Here is a 27,431-nt window from a genome sequence, read left to right as displayed (position 1 = left end):
GGGGTATGGTTCTGGAGTGCTGTTTAGGTACACAGCCCATGAACGTGTGTATTTTCTGCTGTTCATCAGATAAGGGGAAACATTCTGTGCAGAGCCCAGCCCGTGTTTATGTGGAACAAGGGGCTCACATCGCTTTTGTAATGATTCCCATTTCTTTCGTATTTTGCACCTGGTGGCCATCTCCTTCACTCCGTAGCCTGCACCCCATCCTATTGCCTCGGCGGTCTTTTCCGTCTGCTACCGGGGAAACAACTAATAGTGGGTCAAATCTCATTTGCATGTAACTGCTAAGTAGAAACTGGTTTTCGAAAAGAGAGCATGGATATTGATTGGGCATTGAATGAGGCACAGGTCTCGTAGCCATAGTGGGATCGATACGCCAATATCTCTGCGCACGTACACCACCGGAGGAACTGTGGTCATCACCACGTTGAGAGAACACGAAACCTGCTCATGTTGAGGATGGAAGCTCATGTACTGCTGTTTCAAAACGGCTTCGTCCCTGAATGGCAGTCCGCGACTGGCCGATAATTTATTCATCGAAATGGCATCGGTGTATGTGTTTCAGGCAGATAATTATAAAAGTGCGGCCAGGATAATGCAGTCTAGCGCATCGGTTACCCTGTCAATAAAAGGAATGGTAGGTTTTGTTGATCGTTTTCTTGTTTATGACTCGCGGCCCTTTAGTGCTAGACACCGGCAATGTTTCCACTGACAGTTATCATTGTATTATGAATAATAATTCCCATTTGAATAATATATTCACGTCTCATATTCCCATGTAAGAAAATGAGCAAAATCACCAGCGTCGAAGTTCGAAATGAATGATTTGCGTTGTTTTTTCATAAAGGTGAGGTTTTCTGCACCATTCTTTCCTTTTCCAATTAATGTAGTCTTGATTTGCTATGTTTCTTGCATGTACTAAGTTCGTCTTTCGTGTCCTGGTTCGTCCATCAAACACGAACCCTATTGTATGCTGCTTCCTCGGTGTAAGCAGCAGATACGCAGTGCCACGATGATTATATCCAGTGCAAGCAATGGACACGTCCGTGCTTTACAAACCTGTTTGAGTTGTATCATCCGTCTGAATCATGCAGGTTTCAGGGGAAATGCACGTTTACATGAATATGAAATCTTGTTCTAGCCAAGGAATTGGAGCGAACTCTTCGTGAATTATCAGTCGTCAAACAATTCTCTTCAAACTCGATTTCTTTCATACCTCAGCACCCAAAACAATGTCTCTTCCTTTCATTTCTATTTTGGTAGTTTGTGATAGCGGCAGAGATGTCACCACCTACACCTTCATTAGTATTCCTTGGACGGAGTAGCAAAGTCGGCATTTACAACGTCGTGTCTGGTAACTCTATCCTTCAGAAGTTGTTGTATCGTATTCGGGTCAAGACCAATGTCATTAGACAGAGATAAGCGGAGTGCAAGTTTGTTTGGTTGACAAATCCCTCGAGCTGTACATCGCCGAATACCCGTCGCATAAGAATGTAGGGCACCCAGCCGAATGAAGCTTACTTCGTCTAGGAGTCAATAATGTCAGACCTTTCAGCTATCAGAGATGATGGGGCAAGCCCTTATGACTCCCTCGCGCGGGCAAAAGCGATCCTCAGGGAGACCACCGAGCGGGCAATGCTGGAGAGTCGGCGGATTGAGAAGCAGCGCGGACTCCAGCGGTCCATGCTGGAGTACACGGAGCACGCCAGGAGGCTTCGCCGTGCCCACTTGGAGCTGGCAGCCAGGGCAGGCGGAGTCAGGGAGCCGACGGTCGCTACCAGTAATCGACTCCAGGCGGCGCTGAGCTACAAGCCGCGCAAGGGCCGGTCACCTCTACGGACCAGCGATGACGACCTGAGGAGACTCTACGGGAGCCTGACCGATGCCGACAAGAAGGCCTTGGAGGATCGATACCTCCCCGAAATCTTGCAGTCCGGGACAGGTTTGAACAGATCGACGGGAAAACGACCGGGGAAACAGCGGGGAGAAGGGACTGACTTCTGGGACATCGTCCAGAAAGACGGTACCGTGAAGAGGGTCGTTATCCTTCGGACAGATGATCAGTTTGACCGCTTGCAACACTGTAAAACCCAACGCCACTCGCACAGTAATGACGCTTCAGTTAAGGCCAACAAACAAAAACCAGGCGGGTTTATAAGTTACAGGAGCGACGATGTGAATGCCAAAGCATCAGCAGCAACCACGGATGCCGTAACTCTAACAGAAACGCCACTAATATGCGATACTGAAGAAAACAGTAGTGGCGTTGGTGGCGCTGCGTATCATCCTGGAATACTCCCAAGACCTCGACCCGTGCCACAAATCCCAACGGCTCCAAAGCAGAAAGTCCAGATCAACATATCCCTTCCGCGAGTAGAACTCGATACGCCGAGTCCAGAGCCAGTGCAACCCATGGGGAATGTTGAGGAGGAGAACGCACTGGCCGGTCAAAAGACTGTTTGCCTGAAACATGGATTGGACATGGAGTATTGCAAGAAATGTGTGCATCCTGTGGGCTCTTTGCCATCAACCAAAAATCCTTACACAACACCCGAACCTTTAAAACGACTCAAGATTCCAAGCCTCACATATCCGATTGAGCAGCCAATAAGAATCGAGGAAACCGAGAAGACGCAGAATACTGTGTCTCATAAACCACTTGACCAGCGTGAGAGAAAAACTGCAGGCACTGAAGTAACGCAGAGTATGATAGGACTGGACAGTGATCTTGCTTACCATCGGGGTTTTACGGTGAACGCGAGCGTTCAGTCCTTACCCTCACGGATGGAAGGGATTCTGAAGAAAGCCATGAGCTCGATCCAGCGTGATCCGGGCCACGGCCCGAGTGTGAGTTCGGACTCGCCACGACTGGCCGAGCCGGCGTCATCGTCCGGCACCCGGACCGGCCCCACCTGCAGACACGGCCACATCGTGTCTAACTGCAAGACGTGCCGCACAGTGGAGGAGATCCAAAGGCGGCTGAAGACAGACGACTTCAGGAGGGAAATGAGACAGTCCTTCCACTGGGACCTGCAAGCGGGAACTGCCCTGAGCAAGTCATCACGCTGGAGAAGTCAAAGAGGAAAATCCAACCTCGTACCCCATCTGAGGGAAATAGCGACTCGTAAGAAACAAACCAGCACCGCACGCGCACGGCGCGCGAAATTCATTGCCAAGACGCAGCCTTCAAAGAGCGTAAATATGAAAGAATCGACGGCTCGGACTAGCGTCAACAGCATCCTAAAGGCGAGCACAGAAAGTCTGAGACAGAAGAAATCTGTGCGTTTTTACCGGGACGACATTTACCATCCAATGACGGGCTATCATCCCTCGTCAAGAGACTCGGGTAATGCTGTGTCTGCGTCGTGAGTTTTCACTCAAGAACTATAAATGGTTCATAAAGATTGTGGTTTACATTAGCCTTTCTGAAGCGTGGCGGGCACAATAACACCAAAATCTGTTCTCTTTAACACCACAGTTTTCGCAGTTTATAGGAGGGCGCTATTTAAAATGGTTAAGTTTGGAGTAAACACAGCAAATTTTGCCCAAACCAAACAGCTCCCCCCTTTTGTGTCCGTCACCCCTCAAATAGGCTAATGGCGATATGTTAGAAGAATATGCCCTAAATAGGCTTCGTTTGAATCACTTGATTTGAAATCACGAACGAGTCCATGGTTGCGGCTGCACAGCACAGTATTTTGGGAAGAACGAGTACTATTCTTGAATGGGATGACAGGTTAAACATTTTGACAATCATTGACACAAATAGATAGTATTGCAAATATAGAAAATGCTGATGGCAGAACTAAGTTTATTTGTTGCATTGAATCTCCATTCCATTTGACAGTATTTTCCATCAAACACCGTGCAAGTGCAAGACCCATTCCCCATTATGTATAATGAACTCTGGAAATGTAATATCCTTGTGTCTGTCCCTTCATTCTGACGTTCTGTGACACTAAAATCGTTTTTCATGCGTATGAGTGAAGCAAAGTAGCATAAAAATGACATTATTTCCGATCAAACAACAAGTAAAAATTGACACATTTTTTCAAAATCTGTATAAGCCATAGAAAAATAAACACAAACAAAATTAGAAGAGAACTAGATATGGATTCTATGAACTTATGAGAACCTTTCATACCATAACCCAAAGGAATATTTTGTACATTTTCTAAGCTTTGTGTGACATACTCATGAGTCATGACGTTACTTTTAAGTTTTCAAATCGATCAAAGTCGTGGTTTACTGAGAAACAAAGATTTACACTCACAAATTCACCAAATGATAATACACAGATCAACCACCACTCATTATGCGCACCACATTCAAGCATTGATTTTACAAGTGATATGTTTATTTTAAATCGTCGGCGTATGTTTAGACCAAGTCAAGTACGCACTTCAAGTTCATGAACACCTCAGGTTGACCACCTGTAAGCAATACTGCCCTCATGACCGAGGTGTCTTACACTCATGAGGCGATCATAGTCGTGCTAATACAATTATTGCACAATCGTTCTTTAACCATTCATTTTACCCCCAAAAATGTGATACGCGGAAGGCAGTGATGTTGTTCCATTTTTTTCTCAAAATGACCCAAGCCCCTACAAAACTGATCTTAGTCTGAATTTTTACCTTAAAAATCTGAATACAAGGAATGATGAATACAAGATGCCTTATCAAAAGCTAAAACTAAGGATGCTGAATACATGGTGCCTAAATTAAGGGTGGCAGTGTCTCGATTTTAGCTTTGAGTTTGAGTACAGAAATTCCCTCTGACGCGTGACAGGCTTTAGTATGTAAAATGCCCTGTCTCAATCAAGGGTTTCCGACCCTTGACATATTGCATGGTGCTTGCACCATGAACGTTGCGTTAAGGTATCTTCTACTTGCAATAATGCACGTTTAACAATGGAAGCAATGCGACCACACCTATAAAAGTATAAAAGGGGTATTGAATAGGTTTGCCACGATGTATATAACTCAAGTAACCATCAATTTAATAAATACAAACAGCTGAACAAAATACCTAAAGGAAAATCATTGGTGACACAAACTCACGAGTTCACCTGTTCAACAGTCAACTACAAAGTCGTTTTTCTTTCGAAACCAACTCTAACCAAGGAAGGTTCGGGGGTAACATGTGAAAAACTGCTTCCTGAAAGGTAAGTGGGTTTGTAACGGTCATGCAACCTCCATAAAATCGAACAGCGGACAGGGGACATCTTTTTTGTGTGGGCGGCGCTGTTCAGGGCACACAGCAGGGAACAAGCGGCGCTCTTCACAATCACCTTGCGTATTCGGTGGCGTCTGTGTACAAAGTGTGCTCGTGAAAAAGGGAACTTGTGGGGGGAGGGTACCGGTAGTACTTGTTACACGATATGTACACGTGGGGTAAAAATGACACTCATTATGGAAAAGGGGCACTTGGTACAGAAATATGGGTACAAGGTACTTAATGGGGAGGGACACTTGTTGCAAAATCCTCGGGACGTAAATGTTCCCCCTAGTAGTTAGGTCTGCGCAAGCACAAACTGTGAGGTTTCATTGGTCTGATGTTGCTGTTTTTGAGGAGGTTCTGTTCTGGTTTGTGTGTTTGGGGGAGGGGGCTCTGTTTCAGTGTTGTTTAATCTTAATTAAAAGTAAACAAGAAACATTAGGGCCCTAAGCAACCCTGAACAACCCAAAATAGGTGGTGTCTGGATAAAGTGCGACGGTCAGGCCAGGAATGGACAGCTTGATTCTAACCTGGTCCTCAGCAGACATGCGCACCACCCCACCAATGAAGCACGTGCTCTGCTTGGCCTCGTCGCTGATGTTCGACTTGGTGCACGTGAAGCGTGGGCGGTCGTTGATGCAGATACTTTGGCCCACTGTGCTGTTTGGGTCGTAGAAAAGAACCTTAGAGGAAACAAGAAACGTGGACCTCAACGTTTGAGGGTACGCTGATAACTGGTGTATGAAGTCGCATTTGAATGAGAGTCACATTTCTAAACTGAAGACGTGTATGTGGGGGGCAGGAAACGGCAGTACCCTTTCTGGACAAGTTTCAGCGACGACTATGGTTAAGTGTACATAACAGTTCCGACAATATCAACCAAAACTATAGACAGTTAGATGGATAGTCGACCATTGGAAGCAGGCCCTGTGGCACAGCCACTTTGCTGGTTGTCTCGAGTAAGAATGGAGAGAAACATTTGCTTGAAAATAACTGTGCGAGATGGCAGAGACCAACGCTAGAGAGCAGCCAACGGCAGCGTGATGAGCAAACTAAGTTCCACGTGAATTGTTCAAATGCAGGGTTCAAGGCTGACCAAATTTGGATATACTGTATGCTTGTTAGTCAATGACTGCTTTGCGAAAACTAACAAGGTACCTGACTGTAGACGTAATACAAGCCGCTCTCCTTAACGGTGACTCCACCAAGAATGCTGAGTTTAAACTGCTCAGTCTCAAGGGTGTGGCTAGACATTCTCCACACTGTAAGACCACTTATCCATCCATCTGTAAGAAAGTGCGTCATTGATTTAATCAACGGGTGTTAAAACTGCCCTTTCGAAGACTTCAAATAAGTTAAACGTTGCCTAATAATAAAAGGATCATTGAGTTTCAATAGTCCATTGACCAGACTTTTGTTTTCTGTGAATATCGGACAAATCCAAAATGAGACTGCCACTGAATTGCCACATTACACACCAGGAGCCAGGGCTCACTCTTTAGTCGTGGGTTAATGACCAAATGTAAGACATTTGTGAAAGGGTACAACTATATGTATGAATTAGCTAGTCTTAAAATTCCCAAGGGGTGTCGGATCTTGATATGGAGCGAGGATAAATTATGATGTCAAGCCAGGAGATGAAAAAATAAGGCTAATGTGTACATTAAAAACACGATGCATGTTAAGAGTTAATTGCTTTCAAATGGGCAAATATCATGAGTATTAAGGAGAAATCTGAGTATAATCAAATAGAACCAAATTAAAATGCTCATTTAGATGTTTGTTGCCTAGCAACCGCATCACACTTCTCAATAATCATTCTTTACCATGCAGATTAACTTACTTGAAACGAGTCTACGACGGCAATGGGAAACCTATGCCAATTTTCTGAGAAGATTACTCCATGTGGTTATCAAATGGCAAGTCCTAAAAATTCCTTCTGGTGGACTTTTATACCAGGGAGCAGATGACGTCACAAAGTAAATCTGATGTGCAGCTCTAATGACATCACCGATAAATACTTGAGTTAATTTATGATATTAGATCATTTCTCCTTACCTCTGTCTAAGATAGGAATGTTGCCAAACCGGTTCCCCTCGATGTGAGCTGCTATTCCAAACATGTTCCCTGGAATGGTAAATCCACAGTGAGTTCATCAGCAAATCACTTCCATTGATGTAAGATGTCGTCTTTTCGTTTGGATACTTTGCTGGGATGCCTTAACCTTCGCTTAATTTGTTTTTCTTCCACAAGATAACCCCAAAATCGTGCACAGGGCAACACTGGGCACCTGTAGTCTCAGCACTTGTTTCAGAGTGGCACCAGCAGCTTTTTTTTATACGTGAATGAAAAAGTTCATTGTGTCAAAAGGCAAGGCCATTCTGAGAACAAAGCACCCTGACGTCTATTCAGTTCGAACCAGTTAAGTGGGTGTGAGTTACGGTACGGCTGAGCCAAATGGGCCGACGTTGTCTCGAACGACCTCCATTTTGAGCGTGCGCTTCTGAAATTGAGAGGCCTGTATAAACTTGCTCAGTTAAACCCGTGCCTGGTTTATTCTATCTGTTAAGCGAAAAATGGCGCCCTCTGTTTTTTTCGCTGACTGATGTCGTTCGAATACATTCTCAGTGGGATACATTGGACATTCAAGGAGTGAATTAGCAATTTCAACATCACGGCAATGTCTTGTAAAACACTGTCTTACGCATACAGATATGACATCTGTTGAAATGACGTCATTATATTGCATCTATAACCATCACAGAATAATACATGGTTAATTGTAATGATTCTCATATTGAAAGAAAGGGTAGTTACAGTGCTGACTCCAATTAACAATTTTTGTATTGTGTGGCTTTATCTTTATGCAAATTAGCAGATGAGCTTTAACGGTCCCATATCATCTATTCGTATCCTATTTGAAATTTCAGGGCATAAAGTTTAAAGGGTAGCTGCAATCAATGTTTTGAATACAGACCTGTAAAATGCACTTTTGTGCCTCAGTAAATCGTATTCTCAACTTCGGTTTAACTATTTCAAGGGGTATTTTAATACCTTTTGGGGGTATTATGCTGATGAGTATTTCCATATTCATAAGCAAGACTGTGATGTCATCTCAGGAAGAAGCCTCATTGTTACTTTCGTTTGTACACAAAAAAGTACTGCGTTTTGTAGTTTTTCTTGTACTTAATTTTCTCTTCGTTGCTGATTCATTGTTGTTGATGTACATACGTAGCAATAATAAACCGTCAATCTCTCTCTCAGAATGTTTTCAGTTAGTAAATTCTGGGTTCACCAATTGAACAGAAATACATGTGCACTGAACCACGTCTTCCCTATATGACTTCACAGCAACAGCGCCCTCAGTTGTCTGGGAAAACATGGATAATTTTGAGTATTTGAAAGTGTACCAAATTTTTTTAAACAAGTAGGAGTGTGGAAGAGTTTTAATACATTGAAGAAAAGTACAAAGATGCATAAAAAATGTGTCGAAGAAACATGCATTGCAGCTACATTTAAAAATTAGCTCTGCCGTTATCGCTACTCTTAGGAGGGTGCATATCCTGACCCCTATTTGTCATAAATGGGTCAGCATGGGATGTAACAATGTTAATATGGCACCAGACTTTTAGCAGTACAATATAGTATGTTTATATCCGTGAAAAGGTAACGCTCCTTCGCGTTGGACAAAAATCCAAAATGTTTCCACAAATGAATATTAATTAGCAAACTAAACAGACCAAGCTTCTCGGGAAAGCTTGGCATGTTCCTGTAAAACAGTTCTGAGGAACAACACTAAACGTTCAACTTACCAGTGCAGTGTCTGCAGCCCGAGTCCTCTGGAGGCCCTGAAGGCTCCGGAGCGTGCCGACCCTCATCGGGAGAGCGGTTTCTCTTCCTATCCCTTCGCCTCTTGGCATTTCCGCTACTGCGACCTTGTGACCCACCGTCTTCCAACGGGGCTGCCGCCTTTGTGGACAGCCCAGCCTGGTCGTCGGGAGAGTCTCCGCTGTGCCGTCGGGACGGTCCAACACGATCTCGTGATCTTGGTCGCCGGTGCTGCTGGTGTGGCGACTTGCTGACCTGCTGCTCAACCGATACGATATCGGCCGATTCACCGTCAAGTGGTGGAAAAGTTGAAACCGTCACCGATGGTAATTCTCGGGATGGTGTCTGCAGAGCAAGAAAAGTTAGAGTTCAGCTTTTCTAATGGTAATTAACGTTTCACGCCACAAAAAGAACCGGGTAACAAACAAGCCATGGGTTTTACTTTTGACCTGATTACTCGATGTGAAGTATATTTAATTAGGTTAATGATCAATGTTTTGCTTCTATGGTTAGTCCATATAGCATTGTTTATTGTCATCCATTCCCATGATGCACCTTTTGAATGTGGCAAAGGTTTATCTTCACAAGGAGGAAGAAATCATTATTCCATTACGAATTGTAATTGGCAATGAAATATCAGTTTTAAAGATTGTTATTCAACCACTTTAAAGTTTTTCAACTGACAAAGAAATGCTCACAATTAGGCTCTCGTTCAGGGGTAAATATTTTCAAAGGATCCCCTAGTCGATGCTGATCTTGCCAGTGGGCATGCAAATCGACCTTTTTCGAGTAACAATGGGCAAAGTTCATTGCCAGGCTGTTTTACATTTCCACAAAACAAACACTGATGTAAGTCAGATATAAGTCACGAAGGTCCAAAAGTCCCACTTTTTATTTGGGAACTCGTGACAGATTTTCGCAGAATTACTATTCACTGCAATAAAAAAAATGGACAGCAACCGCTCACTTTGGCGACACCACGACTACTATGATTTATGCGGATTGGGCCTTTTGTGTGCCTTGTTAGGGCCTTTATGTGACTTTAAACAAGACACAAACTGCATGTCATCTTATCACGCGCGACAGTCAACACAACTGCATGGGATTATTTTTAACTCAGTGAAGATGCCGAATAAAAGGAGAACCCTCGAAAACCGCATAAATCGACATTTATGACACTTCTTCGCCCACAACGTCGTAAAATTAACTTAATTTCGCGCGTTATGATTGGCCAACGTGTTGCAAACTCTTGGTGGATCTATTCTCTATTGTGAATCGCCCGTATTACAGCATTTGAAAAATTCATGGCTAATCGGAAACCTGTTTGTATTGGCATTTGCGGCATTGCGTGTGCGTGCTTTATATACGTGAAACAGATATACAGGAGAATGTTATTTTCATGAATTATTTACCACAAAGTGTGAACACAACTTCTACTCAAATTCCCAATTTTCAACCTTCACCCGACATTTCATAGAAAGCAACCCAGATTTACGGAGGGATTTTCCCCTGGGAGCAGTTTGGTCACGCAACAAAAGAAACGAGTAAACATCAAAGTTCATTCGCAGGCTTACGGGGCAGTCCCTAGAATAGCAACGGCCTTGGTACTGAACACCAAGCAAATTTCATTGTATTTTGTAACAATGTTGAGTGCTGTGGTAAACTCCCCCGCCGTCACACACAGAATGTGCTGGGAAATTGTACAAGTATAGCATTGTTGTATTCGTAAAAAACTATCGACTGCCTCAATTGGAGTGGTAAGACTAGCTAGACCCCAAGGAGATCTCTTTTCTCACGGTGAAGCAGACTACAGAGCTTCAAAGAAAGTCAGCAACCTGTAAATGTACCCTGCTATAACCCCGAAAACAGTATCGCTACTTAAAATACCTTCAATTTTCTGTACAAAGATTGGCAAATTCTCATCTACAATACTGTAAGAAACTGATTTTTGGACAAAGGTATTTTCGATCGGTCGCACGCAAACAAGACGGTGAGCAATTGGTATGCAGGAACGACTCCGTCGCTTTCGTACGTTGTCGCTCAACATTTCAAACTTAAAACATCATTTGAAATAAACTTTGTGATGATAACCAGGAACCTAATTAGAGGTGTCAACCCCATTATTTTCGCGACGCTTGTTGCCAGGGAATAGACCAGATATGTTGAATTGGCGTTTGAAAGGGCATCTGGCGTGGGGATGCAGGTCAGTATAATCCCAAAATTCACTTATGAACTATAGAGTAGAGAATAGAAAGGTGGAAGGAGTGCAGAATAGAAAGGTGGAAGCTACCAATAGGAAAACCAGCTTGTGGGGATTTAGATGAAATCAGTGCCCTAAAAAGGTCCAGTTTGCTAAGGAGTGTCGGTATCAGTTTTCAAAATGGCGACAGGTTTCCCAACTGCTTTTATAAGGGTCACAATCCAGGAGGAAAATTTCCTCCAAAGGTCATCGGATCACACGTAAAATTGAACAGAAATTGACAGATAGTGAACTAAGCTTTGATTTTATGTGTTTCTCAGACACCGCTGAAATAAAAATAATTTTTTTTTCAAAGTTGTCCACAAAAGACGTGTATTTATAATACACAAACACGCTGACAAAAAGTCCTTGCGTTCGATACACGGGGCAACCCTACTGTGCGTGCTGTGTCAAACAATCAAGGCCGTATAGAGACGAAATTTAACCCTATTAATTCATGGTACATATACCTAATTGAACGCATCCAATGATTCCCTTTAACATAAATATTCCCTTTAATTAATATATACAGTGAAGGTCAGTGGCAAAAAATCGTATACAGTTTATGCTAAATAAGTGCTCTTTGCATCACTTTGCAAAATGACACGCTGATGAACGGATTGTGTGGTGGTTTTTGGCACATCGGTTAGCTTTCATATAATGCCTGAATAAATTCTGGTAATCTGATTCTCGGATCGCTGATCACGTGCTATGAATCATAACCGAAACGTTCTACTGCAAATTGACAGGAAAAGATTTTAAGACAAGTTTCAACTCTTTCAGAATCTTGCTTTGGATCCGTAACAGCACAGAGAACGGACCTTGTTTTCTATGTGACAGACCCCACGCACAAATAATGGCGTGTAGACGTTTCTCTGTTTAAAAACATTGAACCCGCTCACGATGGAGCGTTTGAGCAGAATCAGCAAGAAGCGCAACCTCAAAGGGGTGAAAGGTCGCCAACGCCTCAGGAAAATAGCAAAGAGAAGGAGAAAAAGGAAAAAAATAAATAAATTTTGATTCCTTTCTAACTTGCAACAGAGGATTACCTTTGCTTGAACTTGTATTAACTCTAAGAGAGCCGGTGAATCCGTTGTATAGCTCGCTTCGTCAGAGGGCTGTTGGTTCTGATGTTCCCTAGTTGGCATCGAACGACGTCGACACGCTGCCTTCAAATCGGCAACCTCCCGCTCCAGGGAACTCAGTCTTTCCAATAGCGGTCCCAGATCCACCGGTGTCGTCGCTGAGTCCGACGACACCCGCGGCTCGCCTGCGAGGATGGAAAGAAACGCCACCAGAGAACCGATGATGATGAGCGTCGCGACGACAGCCACAACCACCATGACGAGCACGGTTGTGGTGGTCCGTCTCAGAGCCGCAGCTGGCCTCGTGAGGGAGATCTCCGGATCAGTCAGGCGGCGATATGGATGATGATAAGACTTCACCATGATGACAAACGATGTTAAATGCCTGCGTTGTGGTTTATTTCATAGTGCGGTGAGTGCTGATTATTGAGTGGAGTTGAGGCAAGCGTCACTCTTCACCTCCGCGGCAGCCGGGGGCTAAAGATTCATTTTGCATCATTTTTTTCGTCACACTTTGACTGCGAGATTTCGACCTGCAAGTTGGAATACAAAACACTGTCATGGGTACACTGGGTATTTAAACGGTAGGCTGTGTGAAAAGGAACAAAAGTAAGCATGAAAAGAAACGGACCAATACCATGCTGTCTCTCGACTGTCATGTTTCTATGAGGTATTGCCGAAAGTTTGAAAGCCATCGCATAACAAGTGTTTTGAACCGCGGTTCTTCGGTATCGGAAAGCTGCCTTCCTCCTGGAGTCAGCTTTCATTATTGTGACTTGTCTTCGGCCTGGCGGCTCATGATACCCAGAAAGATCGACTAGCTAAACCGTGTGAAGCAGGGGCCACCAGTCAGTAACGTTTTGTGCATTTTGCAGAACGTCGTGTGCCCTGATTTGAGGCACTTTTGCAAAGCTACCCCATGCATGCCCCTTTAAGCTAGGCCTGCCTGTTCATTATGTATGTACAACACGGCCTCTCCCCTTCTGTTTAATAAATCTGATCATGCAGTTCCCACATCCAGTCTGGTATCCGGCAAATCCCATCTGGTATCCCCCGATTCTAGCTTGAATCCTATATTCCTCGACAAAAAAAAAGAAACCGGCTCAAAGCAAGATCAAACCCAAACCAAAATTCTTGAAGCTGGGGCCGGATCCAAAACGGGCTTTATAAACTACGGCGAGGCCTAACTATCTGCCCGTCTCCGAGTCCGAGTATTTCCAATGGAGTGAAGACCTAGACCTAGCTCTAGACATCAGATTCGGATGCAGCCCGGGACTCTCTAAACATTTACTTCCATTATTTTTGTCAAGTTACACCAGCCCTAGCCTAGCTGCATTAATTTCAATAGAAATGCCTTTTTCGGTTCATCTACAACAGGAAAGACCAAACTACTTTGAATTAAGAACTTTACAGTGGCACGTATAGATAAAACAACAGCTTTGTAATGTAGTGACAATTGTGATAACCAGCAGTCTGGCAACAGCAGGTTATGGATCCCAATGCTCCTGCTAGCCTACAAGCCAAGAACTAGACCCATGCGCGTTTACATTGGAAGATGTCACAGCTCTCGTCCACAGGTTACAAGACCTAGGCAATGTTCACTCCACTCGGCTTTGGCCTGAAATTACGCACGAGCCTACCATGGTCGTTGCCACAGCCCGCTCGCAGAGGGTCGTGTGTTACATGTATTTCAAGTTGTAGCCAAGCGATTTGGACACGGCCTGGTATCTTTGATGGTCATTTGAATAAAGGTTAGTGACCCTGAAGCAAGTCTGAGTTGTTGTTTTTTTTCTATTTTGTGTCTACTTGAGGTCCCAGCCGGCCATTTCTTGTGAGATTAATTCTTAAATCAACCTCGTTTTTATTTTTACATAGAGAAAAAACCTAAACAAAACGTTAACCCTCTGAGTAGACATTTTGAGGCAACAGTGTCCAACGCGTGTTCATTAGGGGACAGAAAAACCTAACTAGGAGACATGAGAAATCACAGTCATGTCTGCCGTGTGCTTAAGGTCAGAGCTGTTCCCTAGCTCAATGGCTCAATGGATTTTCACTCGATTTCTCTACAACTTTTTGTAAACAGAAAAGCGTAGGCCTAAAGTACTCACTTCAGGAGTTCGAATCTTCATTGCATGTGCGACAGCATGGCTGAAATCGTAGCCAGGTGATGCAGTGCCGCCATCAAAGGTCTTGCCAACTGCAAACTCTATATGCCGCGAAAAACTGCAATGAATCGACTACTTAGGACGATCAAAGGTTGATTATTTATGAGATTACTGACCCGTGTGAGTATGTTCATTCATCGCGTGCGCGGTACCTGGGCGCGATGTAGTCTTTCCCTTTGTTGTCTGGCTGTCTGGGGGCGGGCTGTCCTTCTGTCTTTCCGTTGGGTTTTTATTCCCCCCCCCCCGCGCAAAAAAGCGTTCAGGGCTTATTTACACACTCAGACGACTAAGTGGCAAAGAATATTGAACACAAAGATTTTTTACTGGACCATTTACACCGAGAGTAAACTAAGCGCACAACATGACTGCCGTGTGTTAAAAAAAAGTAACTGTATTTAAAAGATTCCACGCTGTGCTGAGACAAACTAAAGGCTTTCTGGACCATCAAAGCTAGGTCAATCGACAGTCTCGGCCGATGCTCGTCTCAGTTTGGTGTTTCTCCACTCCTTAGGAAGTTGTCCAATAAGATCTTTGTTCACGTGGTGTCGTTCGATCGCTTAGAGGCGACTACAAGCGACTGGCTCTCACCGAACGACGCGCGCCCATGATGTTTATCGAAGATCTTTCTTGAAGTCACCGGGGCACAAAGTCCATGTAATTATCATTGGAGACTTTGTTTCGAAGCTTCAAGACCATGCACTGGTGAACCACTTAGCATGTTGAGGGCATCAAAACTGGCACCATCAATTTGTGAAATTTCTAAAGGCTTTAGGGAATTTCACAACTTGGTGTGATAAAGTTGACCCCTCCCCGCCCATATCCCTAGGTACATGTAGCGTGATGTTGCGTGTGGTCAGATCCGAACATCTGAGATGCATGTTGCAATTTTCGAAGGCTTGCATGTATGATGTAGGGCCTTCCTACAGGATCGTGAAGCACTCATTCCAGCCATCATTTGCATATTATTACCGTCGATCACCATCCGCGTGATCTGAATAAAACGCATACTTATTCATGATAACCAGATTAAAGCCTGATCCGGCTCTCAAAAACAAGAAATCCATGACGACTAGTCCCCATTATACAGCTAGTTGTCATGTCCGGTGGCCATGACCCTGTAAATTGCGCCCTCTGCTGATTTAAAGGTTTTTAAGTCTTGAAGTGTTGACTGGTCCCCGCCCCGCCCCCATAATTATCGGATCCCCCAAGCCAGTTTTCTTGAAAAGCTCGAGATTGTTTCTGCACAGAGTAAACACATTTTGGTCATAATTTCAGAACCAATATCACCGTCCATTTGATGTATGCTATTGTTGCTTACACAGTCATTATTTTTGGCGACACGCGTTGAAGTTGATCCTGCAAATGTTGAATAACGCTTTAACGCTCCCACCCACGTATAAGCTAATTTCAAGTGGGTTACTGACAAATGACCAGGTACCCTAATCTAGGGGGTAGGTAACTTTGAAATAATAATGCACCAACGGTTCATCAACAGTCATAGGATGCATGAACTTTATTTAAAACCTACACATAGGTATAAACTCCATCTTTATTTTTTAACTTTAAGAAAAAATTAAAGGCAAAAAAGTACATAAAAAATAACAGGGAAAACGTCACAGAAAACTGTTAACAGTTACACAGTTAATGGTGCAGTGGTAAAGTGTATCCTTACAGTCAGCACACCGTCCATAGTGGGCTGCATGTACATGTATTGCAGAGCTTTTACTTAATTATTGAAGCAATCACTATTTGATGCAAAATAGAGGGTGCTTTGTAACTTGCTCAGGCCTATATTCTTACATATGGAAGGCACCCAGACAAAAAGGGTATAGACCTCTATCATGGGGCAGCCATCTTGCCTGTCTATCATTCAAGGCAATGTAACCATACTGAGGCCGTGTCCAAAACGGGCTTCCAGAGCTCTGGCTAGGTCTATTGTCTACACGTCTCCACGCATGGAGTGAAGACCTAGACCTAGCTCTAGACGAGAGATTCGGATGCAGCCTGAGCCTGGAAGGAAGAAGAGTCGGTTCCCTTTAATCAGTATGTGAAGTTGCATCACTGTTGCCAATGGGTCTACCGGGAACAAGCAAACATGGCAGTACCACGATAAAGGTCTATATGATGAGGCAATGATCTATTCCGGTTACACTCAGAGGAAATGCCACAAAGTTTAAGTTTATTTCCTTTACTCAGTTAAGGAAGTACCCGTCTGGTGACTATACTCGTGTACCACACAAAATTACAAATGAGTTTCAAGATAGAGATGTCGTTCACATCATGTCAATGGGAATGGGTTGTGGTGCACTCTAAACGCCACCTTTAGGAAATTTTCCTTCTGTAGCAGTTGAACCATTTTTGTTTTGATGTCAACATTCCTCGTCTGACCACTATTGACTTGAATAAGTCTTACTCCTGGCAGCTATCTCGGATTTCATGCTTGCATGATCGGAAGGGAATTTTTCCTGGCACAGATATTGCTAATGAAACCAATCTTGGTGAAACAAATGATCTTGAACACCAACTAACAAGTTCTATAAAAAGAAGTAACATGCAAGTCCATCATAAAGAGATAAAAACTTTGCTCAAATGGGTTTTCAGATCAAATCATACAGATACGCAGAACCTACATGTATTACAAGAGTATACAAGCAATGTTACTTTTCATCCACTTGGCGTATTTACAGGGCGTAACGCTGGGCTTTCCACTTGAAGGCATTGCGAAGGCTGGACACCGAGCCCCCAACGACGATGAAGGCCCAGGCTGTTTGGACAAGGAGTATGGCGTAGGCCACCGGCAGGGTGACTGTATAGAGCTGCTCCTGATTCAGAAGGGTCTGTGGGGGGAAAGGGACACGGGAAGGGAGAAAGAATTACATACTGAGTCCCCCGTTTTAAGACTCCAAGGAGCGACTGATCAGGGGCAACACCCTTTTGTAAATGCAGAGCACAGCAGCAACACTAGTGTTGCATGTACTTTGTGTTTTACTCCTGTGTGCCTAGGTCACCTAAGCCAGTGTGTTTACATGAATTGTTGATAGTTTTCGTTATAAATGGACACAGTTTTTGACTGAATGAGCACACATCCACATTTACTCCATATCTCAGTATGCAAGGCAGAGAAAAGAGGGCACAAATTTCATCTGAATGTACACAAATCCACATATACTCCATATACTGGTATGCAAAGCAGAGAAAAGAGGACACAAAATTCATCTGAATGCACACAAATCCACATGTACTCTGAATAGGCATGGCATATAAGACATCACAAGTAAATCCTAATGTGCTGATGTAATCCCAAAATAAACCAAGTTCTTGATGCCTGTGATGCATATGCCCTTTTAGAACAATATGATGCCCCCCCAACAATTTGAACTAACTAAAATGAGCTAAAAAGGAGCTGCACCATTCAAACAATTTCTGCATGAGGAAAGACGGAGTCAAGGCTTACCAATTCAGATACCAGGAAATGGGAGAACACTACGATCGCATTGACGTAGTACTTTTTCGTCTCACAACCCCAGAAAAACAGCACGTTCCACACAATGTGAAGGAGCACAAACGCCATAGTCAGGAAAGCTGTGAAGAGATCAAAGCCCTGTAAACTTTGTGCACCGAAGAGGTAAGCAAAAAGGATTCAACCTATTACGCGGGCCATTCACATATATGTAACATACAAAAATTGTTTCCATCTGTAACCCCACCCCTATTTGGCCCACCCAGTAAGCATGTCACACACAATCTCCAAGAGACCCCCCATGCAGTACACAGAGGCACCAGCGCAGACTGTCAACCCCTCCTCGTCCCAGGACAGTATCATTTTTGGACCCTGTCCACAAATTCTTGTCAAAAAGTGGTGGGACAGAATCTGTCTTCCATCTCACTGTCCCGTCATCAGGGCAACTCGTAAGAGCAAGTCACGCCTAGAATTCAACCCGTTGTGTTGGGGCTTTCCCAAAAAGTCTCGCGTAGGTTTTGTGAAGTAGCCTTGCATTCAATGCTTTCAAAAAAGAAAACTTACACATTTTTTATCTATCAGCGTTCTGTCAGGTTTTACATCTTGACAAAGAGACAGTCATTTCCGTTACATTCTCAGCAGCACACACATTTAACATAAGCAACCAATTCTTAGGACAAACCATGCTGTACAGATATGGTGGAAAGAAGTTGAACTCGAATTGTCCTTTTAGTGAAGAGACAGGCAGCTTGTTCATTTTAACTGCAGTCGCACTACCAAACTTTAGCTTTCGAGGAATATTACAAGCCATTGAAAAAGGATGTAGGAACGCTGTACACCTGGCCACTTTAAACAGGTGCAGCTTCTATTGTGATCATCACAAAATATGATGTTTGTCAACATCGACATGCCAGTCCCTTCATAATAACAATTGACAATGTGCAGATGCCTTGATATTGGTTTATGTAAGGCAAGCAACTTTCCCTGTACACAGGAGGTACCCATGGCCCTCAACTCTACACCTTGCTACGTAGGCGTATTGTGAACAGCCCCTACAAAGAATAAAAACAGACTCGGCCACGGTCACAACTGTTACCTGAACTTTGACCTAAATGGAAAAATGGCCACTTTTCAACGTTCCGAAATCTTAATCAGGAATGACACTAATGTCTATTTGACTGATGTGGAGTAGCTATTGACTTCTCAAAGTTCACTTGGTTCAAGTTTTGCATAATAATGTAACGAGGGATTATCTCTCCCCAAGTGCAGACCTGACGTGATGAGGAAGTTAGATGGTCCCCCATCAATCCCTACAGTTCCGGGCCCCCTGGAGTCAGCGATAACGTTGACCAACTGCAAAACGCCACTCATCAGCCCAAAGCCGAGACCAGCCACTGGAATATAAAAATATAAAACAACACTGTGATAACTGCATCCCCTAAACTGTGAACTGGCTGCGACCGTACAACTGCTTCTGATGAGTACGGCTACAGTGTGCCTGTATGTGTTGCTGTCCATGGCTCTTTGCAGATGGGACAATATGAAACCAGTTTCTTTGCAAGGCATTCCGTGGCGAGGAGCCATTTGAGGTTATGATGTGGATAGTCATGAATAAGGAGCACTAACAACCCAGCCTCAAGCGAGAAATACTAAAGGTAGGTCTAGAACTAATTCCTTTTGGCGAGGGCGGGGGGAAATTTTTTTTTTAGACGAAGGGGTGGCCCCCAAAATTGGAAATTTCTCTGTGTAATCTCTTATGGCCTTTTTTTTTGGAAAGGTGAGGCTGAATTGTGGGTTGTTTCACATGCACATGCATATGGAAAGATGGGAAATGAAACAGCTGCAATATTGCCTTTGGTTCTGTTTCACTTCTGTTTAGGAAGAGGCCATAATGCCACGGGCCTCTCTTATACATGTTGGACCTGTTAATGGATGCACTAACAGGTTTCCGAAGCACAGCTTTTCACGGTTTCCATCAAACTTTCTGTAGTGTGTGCTTCTCCAAGGCAATTATCAGTTGGACAATGAAAGCACCGGTTACCGTATGCATAAACGTGGCGTGCGCTGTCTGAAGTGGTGCCATTTGCATTCGGAGCAGACCTCGGGTCTGGTGGCCCCGTCTGGTTGAATTGCTGCAGACCGTCCTCGGCTTTCCTGTGACAGTCCAAAACAGGGGAACGGTGAAGCGTTCATCTTGCTTTGCTACAGACATAAGCTTTCTCTTGTTTGGTCATCAGCTGGTCTGGAAATCTTTTCCCAGAGCTGGTTCAGCAAATACTATGAAACCAAGTCTTGAAAAGAACGTACCCCAACCAAGGGAGTTCAAAGAGGAAGAACACATTTCACCTGCCCTAATAGTTCATGACTGATAGAGCGATTCTGGGATGGATTCCATGTCAACATTGGCAATGTCTGTGTGATTAGTGAAAATACAAATACATGTGCTTGTGGTTTCCCAGTGAAACTTTCTGTGTCTTTATCCAGAGGTGCTGTTATCCAGACACGTCATGGATCTGAAGACAGGAACTTGATCTCATCCAAGTTTGAAATTTTTCTGCCTGCGAATGTATCAGATTTATCATATCTTGTTTTACAGACAAAGTGTGGACATTCCTTTGTTCTCCTGTGGTTAAGGAAACTTCAGGAAAATGCTCCTTTTTCCCCCACTAGGATAACTGCTTAGAGCTGGAGTTTTGACGATGATTTCCTGGACTGTTCCTCTTCATTTTGCCACGATAACCTTGACCCCCAAATACCTCTGAAACTGTTTTTCAGAGAGGGGAAAAGTGGACATGTGCAAGTCCACACAATGCCATCGTACCCTGTATTATGTGGACTTCTTTGGTACAGAGGTCCACAGTATGTATGACACGTTTGTACAGGTGGGCAAGGGAAAAAATAACCGTTGATTTGCACACCTGAAACTGTTGGTGTTTCACGTTGTTTTCAACGAGGCAAATGTTTGGGGAAGCAGTGCTTGGATGGGAAACTACGCCACACGTTACTGGTTGGACTTTGAGCGGCTTACATTCAGGGGCTTTCAGTCAATTCAAATTCAAACGTTGAGTGCCCTAATCTCTCTTGAACTGACACATAGAAGATCCAAGTTGCTGAGGTCTTACACCTTTTCAGTGCACAATGCAAAATCAGGTGTATGGGAAAATGGCTCATTTCGAACTTTTGACAAACGCTCTCCAAGGGCATACATTCTTGAGGGTTACATTCTCTGAATGGTATGTTGAACTAAAACGGTCCCATGTAATGGATGAGAGCTCTCAACAATCTGGGGAATTTATGATAGAAGTGCCAAGGATTGCCCTAATTGGTAGGGTGACCCCTTCATTGCTGGAGGAGAGGAGACTTCATCAATCAAACATTCTTTCCTTTTTTTATCACTCAAACTTTTTTGAGAGTGCAATGATGATCAATTAATCTGTGCAGGTGCACTCACTGGTAACAATTGACGAGCGAAAATGACAGATTTATGACTGCACATACATATGTGCATGCCAATAAAACCGTGAGTGGCGAAAGAATATCTGGTTTTGGAAATCAGATTTATGTGGGCACAAACACACTTGACCAAGCGCCATTCTGCCAGCCAACCAGCTTCAAAAATGTAATAAAAGTGAAGGATCATTCGCATGTTAGGCTCTGGGGTTGGGACCGCAGGTACATTGTGTATTTCTGTATCAATTTTATAAACAAAAAGACACAGAATCTAGGTTGGGTCGGGTTGGAAACAATAATTTTTTGTTTGGCCTCATTGTCATCATGTATGAAAATGCGTACATCATAAGAACCATTAATCAATGACAATGGGTAAGGGTGGTACTTTGTTTTGTTTTGTTTTCTGCACGGGTAGTGAAAAAGGCATCGTTTTTGTTCTTTTTTTTCTCCTTATGATTTTAGTTACTTCAACATACACACCTGAGAAGCTTGTAGTATCCGAGACGCATCAGTTCCTGAAACAGGACCGAGAACGTCAGGCCAAAGGCTAGCTGGTCCCTGAGAGGGACCACAGCAAACCACCATATGGACGAGAAAAGCAAGGATACCAGCCAGAAAAACATCCTGTGGTGAGACGGCAACAGAAAAAACAAACAACAGACAATTGAGGGATTACAAGCCGGATTTCCACTCGTAACAAACCCGACCACGTGGCATAATTTGCAAATGTCCTACCCCGAATAACGGACTCATGACGTGTTCCCAATTACAGAGAAAATTTGAGACGGGGCAAAGGAAGGTCTGGCACGAGATCCTTTATGGCAGTGACCTTATCTGATTGAGGTTGAAAGGTTCACAGTCTGTTCAACTGAGTCATTATCCTGAAATCCAATCATTCACATACTGTAAGCAGTAACGCTATTGAAATGTTAGAGTGCTAACTGATACAAGGCATGTCTACACGTAGCTATAACAGGGGTACCATTCCGTGAGCTTACAAATTGCCTCTTTCTCAGACAGCAGTTGATCCTACATGTAAGGGGCACATGTACATGTATCTTTGCCAGAGCTACATGTTTGTGACATTTGAAATATCAGTAGCTCAGTAAAGAAATCTATTTACAGGTACATGATCCATAAGCATCCTTGTGACATTTCCATAAAGGGCCGTAAACAAGTCAGGTGCTGCATTGACATTCTGTGAACTTTAGGGAACTTTGTTGTCCACAAGTTTCCTTCAAATTAATCCTAACCCCTAGGCCGTTTTTGCTAGGGACCGTCCTCAATCCTCTAGAATCCTCCAATTTGGGGGGTGAAAAAAAATTGGATTCTTCCTACGATCCTCTAAAATCCTCCAAAATTTCTTAAAAATGTTACTTGGATGTGTGCCTCCTGCCTCAATCCTTCAAAATCCTCTGGCAATTCCTGTCATTATGTTGAGGCAGTGCGAATGGCATTCTTGAGCAGAGCGCTTGATTCGAAAGAAATATCGGGCTGATTTCATGCATGACTGAGCAAGAACAACGCAAAGTCTAACCCACGACCTTCACTCATGGCGTCCTTCCCAATAAGCCATGCACTTTTGCCATTCACTCTCAATCCTCTAAAATCCTCCAAAACTGCCCGAAGGATTTTGGAGGATTGAGGAGGGTTTATAGGGCTAAGGGAAACTCAAAGAAGCAAATAATGTTGGAGGCATTTGGGAGAAAATGTAACAAGATAAAAAAATATTCTGGTGGGAAAATGGAATATCTCTTCAATATAGACATGTAACTTAGAGTGTCAGATGTAAAAACTTTTGAATGTTAAAGGGGTCCATTCCTTTTAATCTAAGAAAATGACAGAAAGCTAGTGGATTCGTTCCTGGACATCCAAAAGTCTCATTATTACTTACAGATACTCATCTAGGAGAGATTGTCAAAAAATGATTCTTCTCCAACAATTTAATGGAACAATCCTAAGAAGCTGTTATAGCTGTCATGAATATTGGAGAATTCAAATATCTGATCGATTTTCATCATTTTTGAATAACTGAATATTTCTTTTCAAAATCAAATATTTGGAACAGGAAGTGAAAATCAATAAAATAAAAAGGCCAAAAAAATAATTTGGTTACAAAAATTGCATGCTAAAAAAATTGTATTTCAAGGTCTTGTAAGGAAACTTAAAGAAAGCTGACGCATGATTGTGCAGGTATCCCCCAACTACGGCCAATATATTACCATTTCCATTGTTCTGGGGGTTTGTGACCTCGATGGGATTAATCAGGGAATAAATTACAAATTAGGAAAAACATTTTACCAGCCTACCCTTGTAATCCGAACTCCCTAGGGTGTGTGTGAAACGGTATCAAAACTGGAGGAATCAGGACGGTTCAGGTTGATGTAAACTACTGGTCGCAAACATACAGGGTACAGTGCACATTTGGTTTCGGCTTTTAATTAACCCTAACAGTCCTCAATCCTTCACCTGTTGGAGGACTGAGGACTGTTAGGGTTAAGGAACTTTGGTAAAACTGTATCCGCCCCGAGTTGAAGTGCACCTCCAAGAGGCAAAAGACAGACAGATGGTTGTAAGTTTTCCAAGTGGGTTCTTGCATGCGTTCTGCATGTACGCAAAGACAATACATTAATTAAGGAATCAAGTTCTCACACATGCTCAGTGTGTTCTGCGTCAAACACGCCACTGGTCTCCATTATAAACGCGTGCCTATGTGGCGAGTAGCAAAAAAACACGCCCTCTTTTGTTCCGCTCAGAGCGGATACAGTAACTTGAACCTCACGGAAATAGATAAAAAAAATTTGAGTTGTCCGGATTTAGTGTGGTAGTCGAGACCACTTAAGACCTTCACGAGACCAGCACAAGGCCAGCACAAGACGTCTAGTCTGTGTTCAAGCCGCAACCTATTCCAATGCACTGCAACAAAAGCATTCCTTTGCCATTCTTCACCCTGTTACCTGTGACTGGTCTCGTGTCTGGTCTTGTGTCTGGTCTCATGTCTGGTCTTGTGATGGTCTCGACTACAACACTGTCCAGATTTCAAGCTAACAAAAATTCCCAAGTCTTGTCCACACAGATGCGCTCAGGGCACAAGCAACCCTACTTGCCCCCATGGTGGCTATTGAACATGTCATAAGTGGGGACTTCCTTATAGTCAAGAATAAGTTTATTAATTCTAAAAAATTGAGTGAATGAATTGTCAAATATTGGATATTCAGTTACTTGAATTGACTTCAAGACTTGAGAAGCTGTAACAATGGCGACTCACCCAGCGATCATGACAATTACCCGTAACGGGTTGCGAGCGATTGTGATGATGAAGAGACATGCGGGAGGTCCGTACGCAATGAAAAGTGCACCAAACAGTTGCATGAGCGTCATCTTTCTAACGTTGTGGTCGGTGCCCTCTGTAAGTGCAAAGACATGGCATTTATCATTAAGAAGTGACCGACTACGCATTCACATGTAGCCCCATTTGCCTCATAATACAAGTGGCTATTCAAAAAGCTGTTCTCCAATGTGTACATGTATGTACATGTACCTAACAGTACCCGTGAGCAAACCCCCATTTCTGGTGCTTTGGTGTCGTCTTGATATACCCACTATGCAACCATCAACTGTTTCAAAATTCAAATGTGACGTGTCGGTGCACTATGGCACATCAAACACAACAGCACCTCTCCCAACTCTCCCTCTTCCCTCCACCTGGCTCTAGAGCAGTGTGATTGTTCCGTGTGGCTGGTCAATCTTGGGAATCACTCGATCTTGGAGCGATATCTGTCAATCTTGGTGCAAGATTTGCCCATAATTCTGCCATCAGCTGTTCACCTTTTCTGTCTAATTCACAGACGTGGAATATTATCATAATGGGAGGTAAAGTTAAAAGTTGTAGACAGGATCAACTGATGGTGCAATGCGGCCGCACGATCATGCCAAGCAACTTACCGTGCCCGCCATGAATCATTACTCTTAATAAGGATACTGTCCCAGACCTTAACATAAGACTAAGACGGCATCCAAAACTCTTGTCTAGAGCTAGGTCTAGGTCTTCGCTCCAATGGAAGCCGTAGCTCTGGAAGCCCGTTTCGGACACAGCCTTAGTGGAAATGTCGGGCATTATATCTCAATGGATCTGCAATGTACGTGATGCCTCCATGGGTAGACCCTTTCCATTAACCCATGTCCAACCATTCTCAATGTTCTTTTTCATATCTTATTCGTGGTTGTAGAGGACCATGGAAGAAGACAGGACACAGAAGATTGTTTACAAAAGGAAAGTGAGACATTAAATGCAATGGAAGGAATGCACAAATCAACTGATCGTAACAAAGCTATAGGTGTAAAACATGCCAAACTAGAGAATAGGGGAACTGATGCTTGACATGTTTGACAAGTTACATTAAGTAGGCCTATGGCATGTTGTTCACTTCATATCAGAACCCTGCGTATACTTCTTCGTCAAATCAATGAAGGAGCATGCGTAGGGCCCTGTTCATGGGTTTGGTACATGGTCTAGCAGCAATGTACAGGCCTGGCATGGTCTACTTCGAGAACTCTAAGTCCTGAACTCTGTGATACTCTGTGTGACTTAGAGGAGACGTTTATATGGCGCTGTAATGCTATAGGGTTTTGGAATTGAAATTTTGTGGTGAAATGGTTCACAGCCGTAAGAAGTATTAAATCCAATTTTCCCGTATCAGCATATCTGCTTAATCTATACATGTACCTCCTAAAAAGGGGATAACAAAAGTTGAACAGCATGAGACGCAGTATTTTTGAAAAAAATGAGATTTCTGCTCACCAATTTCTCGCTTCCACCCATTGACTGTCGCTCTGTTCATGCCGTTCGTGTTTATCAGCCTGCGCATGCGTTGAACCCGCAATGGCCGCACTTGCTCTGCATCTTGGCTCAACTGTTTTCAGTGGCGGGGGATGACATCTCGTGTTGTTTTCATCGTGGAACCGTCCTAGCTGCTGCTGTGCCCTGAAAACACACATCGGGCGAGACGCGCGACATGTGCTGCGCCATGTGTGATGTTATCCCCTGCCACCGAAAATGATCGAACCAAGATGCGGCTTTGAGCCATTTCACCACAAAAATTTGATTCAAAAAACCCATAGCGTTACAACGCCATGTAAACCTTGTCTCCTGTAAGTCACACAGAGTATCACAGAGTTAGTGACTTAGAGTTCTCGAAGTAGGCCTAGCCCTAGGCATGGTCATGCCTGGAGGACATGGAAGAAGAAAGAGGCATGCGCGACCATGCATCCATCATTCCATGGCGCATGCCGCAGTAAACTAAGGCTGCCTAACATGCGTGACGGTATAGTCGCCAGGTTCCTAATAATATCGCCGCCTATTGTTAAGTCTGGCCGGTTTTCACAGTAAGAGGCGAAGTGCTACTAAGGGACGTGCGACATAACGGTCACCAGTCTAGTCACGCACGTTAGTACAGTACGACATCGAATACCTAGGCGTATAATGATGTAGACTGCGGATTAAACTATTTGCTTACGTACCAAAAACACCTTCAAAAAGATATTAAAACCCTATCCGTGAGAATTCAGTCATCAATGCCAAATCTGTGAACTGGCGCTGTGAACACACCGAAAACAAGAAACTTTGTAGAAAGACTCCGGTTGTTGAATCGAACACCGTAATTTCACCGTCCCGTCACACGGCTTCGGTCGCATACAGATACCGGAAGCTAATCCTAACGTTTTCCAAATCATGACTTCCTCAAATTTCAAGCATTGGCTTCTCGAGATTTTAGGCTCTAGACTTGGATTTTCTGGTCAGATTAAGGGCCATATGCTGATGTTTTAATATCAATTAGCAAACCTCAAGCCCAGAGTTGATTGAGAGTCTGTTTATTCTGTAATCAAACGATCCTGGAGAACGAGATAACGCCGCAGAGATTGCTTCTAATCGGAAGAAGCCGACGTTTGAAGAACGGTGATTACAGTTAAAAGGGCGCCCC

General features: G+C 43.6%; 3 protein-coding genes across 3 annotated transcripts; 1 reads left to right on the top strand and 2 right to left on the bottom strand.

Annotated features, from left to right (window-relative positions):
- Positions 1-65: 65 nt before the first annotated feature.
- Positions 66-3,921, top strand: LOC110989944 (uncharacterized). The gene is made up of 2 exons (XM_022254667.2): positions 66-640; positions 1,267-3,921. The coding sequence occupies exon 2, from the start codon at positions 1,543-1,545 to the stop codon at positions 3,370-3,372; it is 1,830 nt and encodes a 609-aa protein (XP_022110359.2). The 5' UTR covers positions 66-640; positions 1,267-1,542; the 3' UTR covers positions 3,373-3,921.
- On the bottom strand, positions 3,779-14,643 carry LOC110989945 (uncharacterized). The gene is made up of 6 exons (XM_022254670.2): positions 14,484-14,643; positions 12,340-12,908; positions 9,036-9,396; positions 7,282-7,350; positions 6,382-6,509; positions 3,779-5,906 (listed from the first exon to the last, which is right to left on the bottom strand). Exons 2-6 carry the CDS (start codon positions 12,736-12,738, stop codon positions 5,670-5,672), a joined length of 1,194 nt encoding a protein of 397 aa, XP_022110362.2. The 5' UTR covers positions 12,739-12,908; positions 14,484-14,643; the 3' UTR covers positions 3,779-5,669.
- A 1,395-nt stretch (positions 14,644-16,038) lies between these two features.
- On the bottom strand, positions 16,039-27,164 carry LOC110989942 (gamma-secretase subunit Aph-1-like). The gene is made up of 7 exons (XM_022254660.2): positions 26,971-27,164; positions 24,719-24,857; positions 21,931-22,074; positions 20,042-20,154; positions 19,272-19,394; positions 17,995-18,122; positions 16,039-17,377 (listed from the first exon to the last, which is right to left on the bottom strand). Exons 2-7 carry the CDS (start codon positions 24,829-24,831, stop codon positions 17,222-17,224), a joined length of 777 nt encoding a protein of 258 aa, XP_022110352.1. The 5' UTR covers positions 24,832-24,857; positions 26,971-27,164; the 3' UTR covers positions 16,039-17,221.
- Between the last annotated feature and the right edge of the window lie 267 nt (positions 27,165-27,431).

Source organism: Acanthaster planci, linkage group LG05 (genome assembly GCF_054643075.1).
Source record: "Acanthaster planci isolate LZ-2023a linkage group LG05, COTS_SCS, whole genome shotgun sequence".
Classification (NCBI taxonomy): domain Eukaryota; kingdom Metazoa; phylum Echinodermata; class Asteroidea; order Valvatida; family Acanthasteridae; genus Acanthaster; species Acanthaster planci.
Note: the sequence above shows the minus strand (reverse complement) of the source record. Positions and strands in the feature narration are given on the sequence as shown.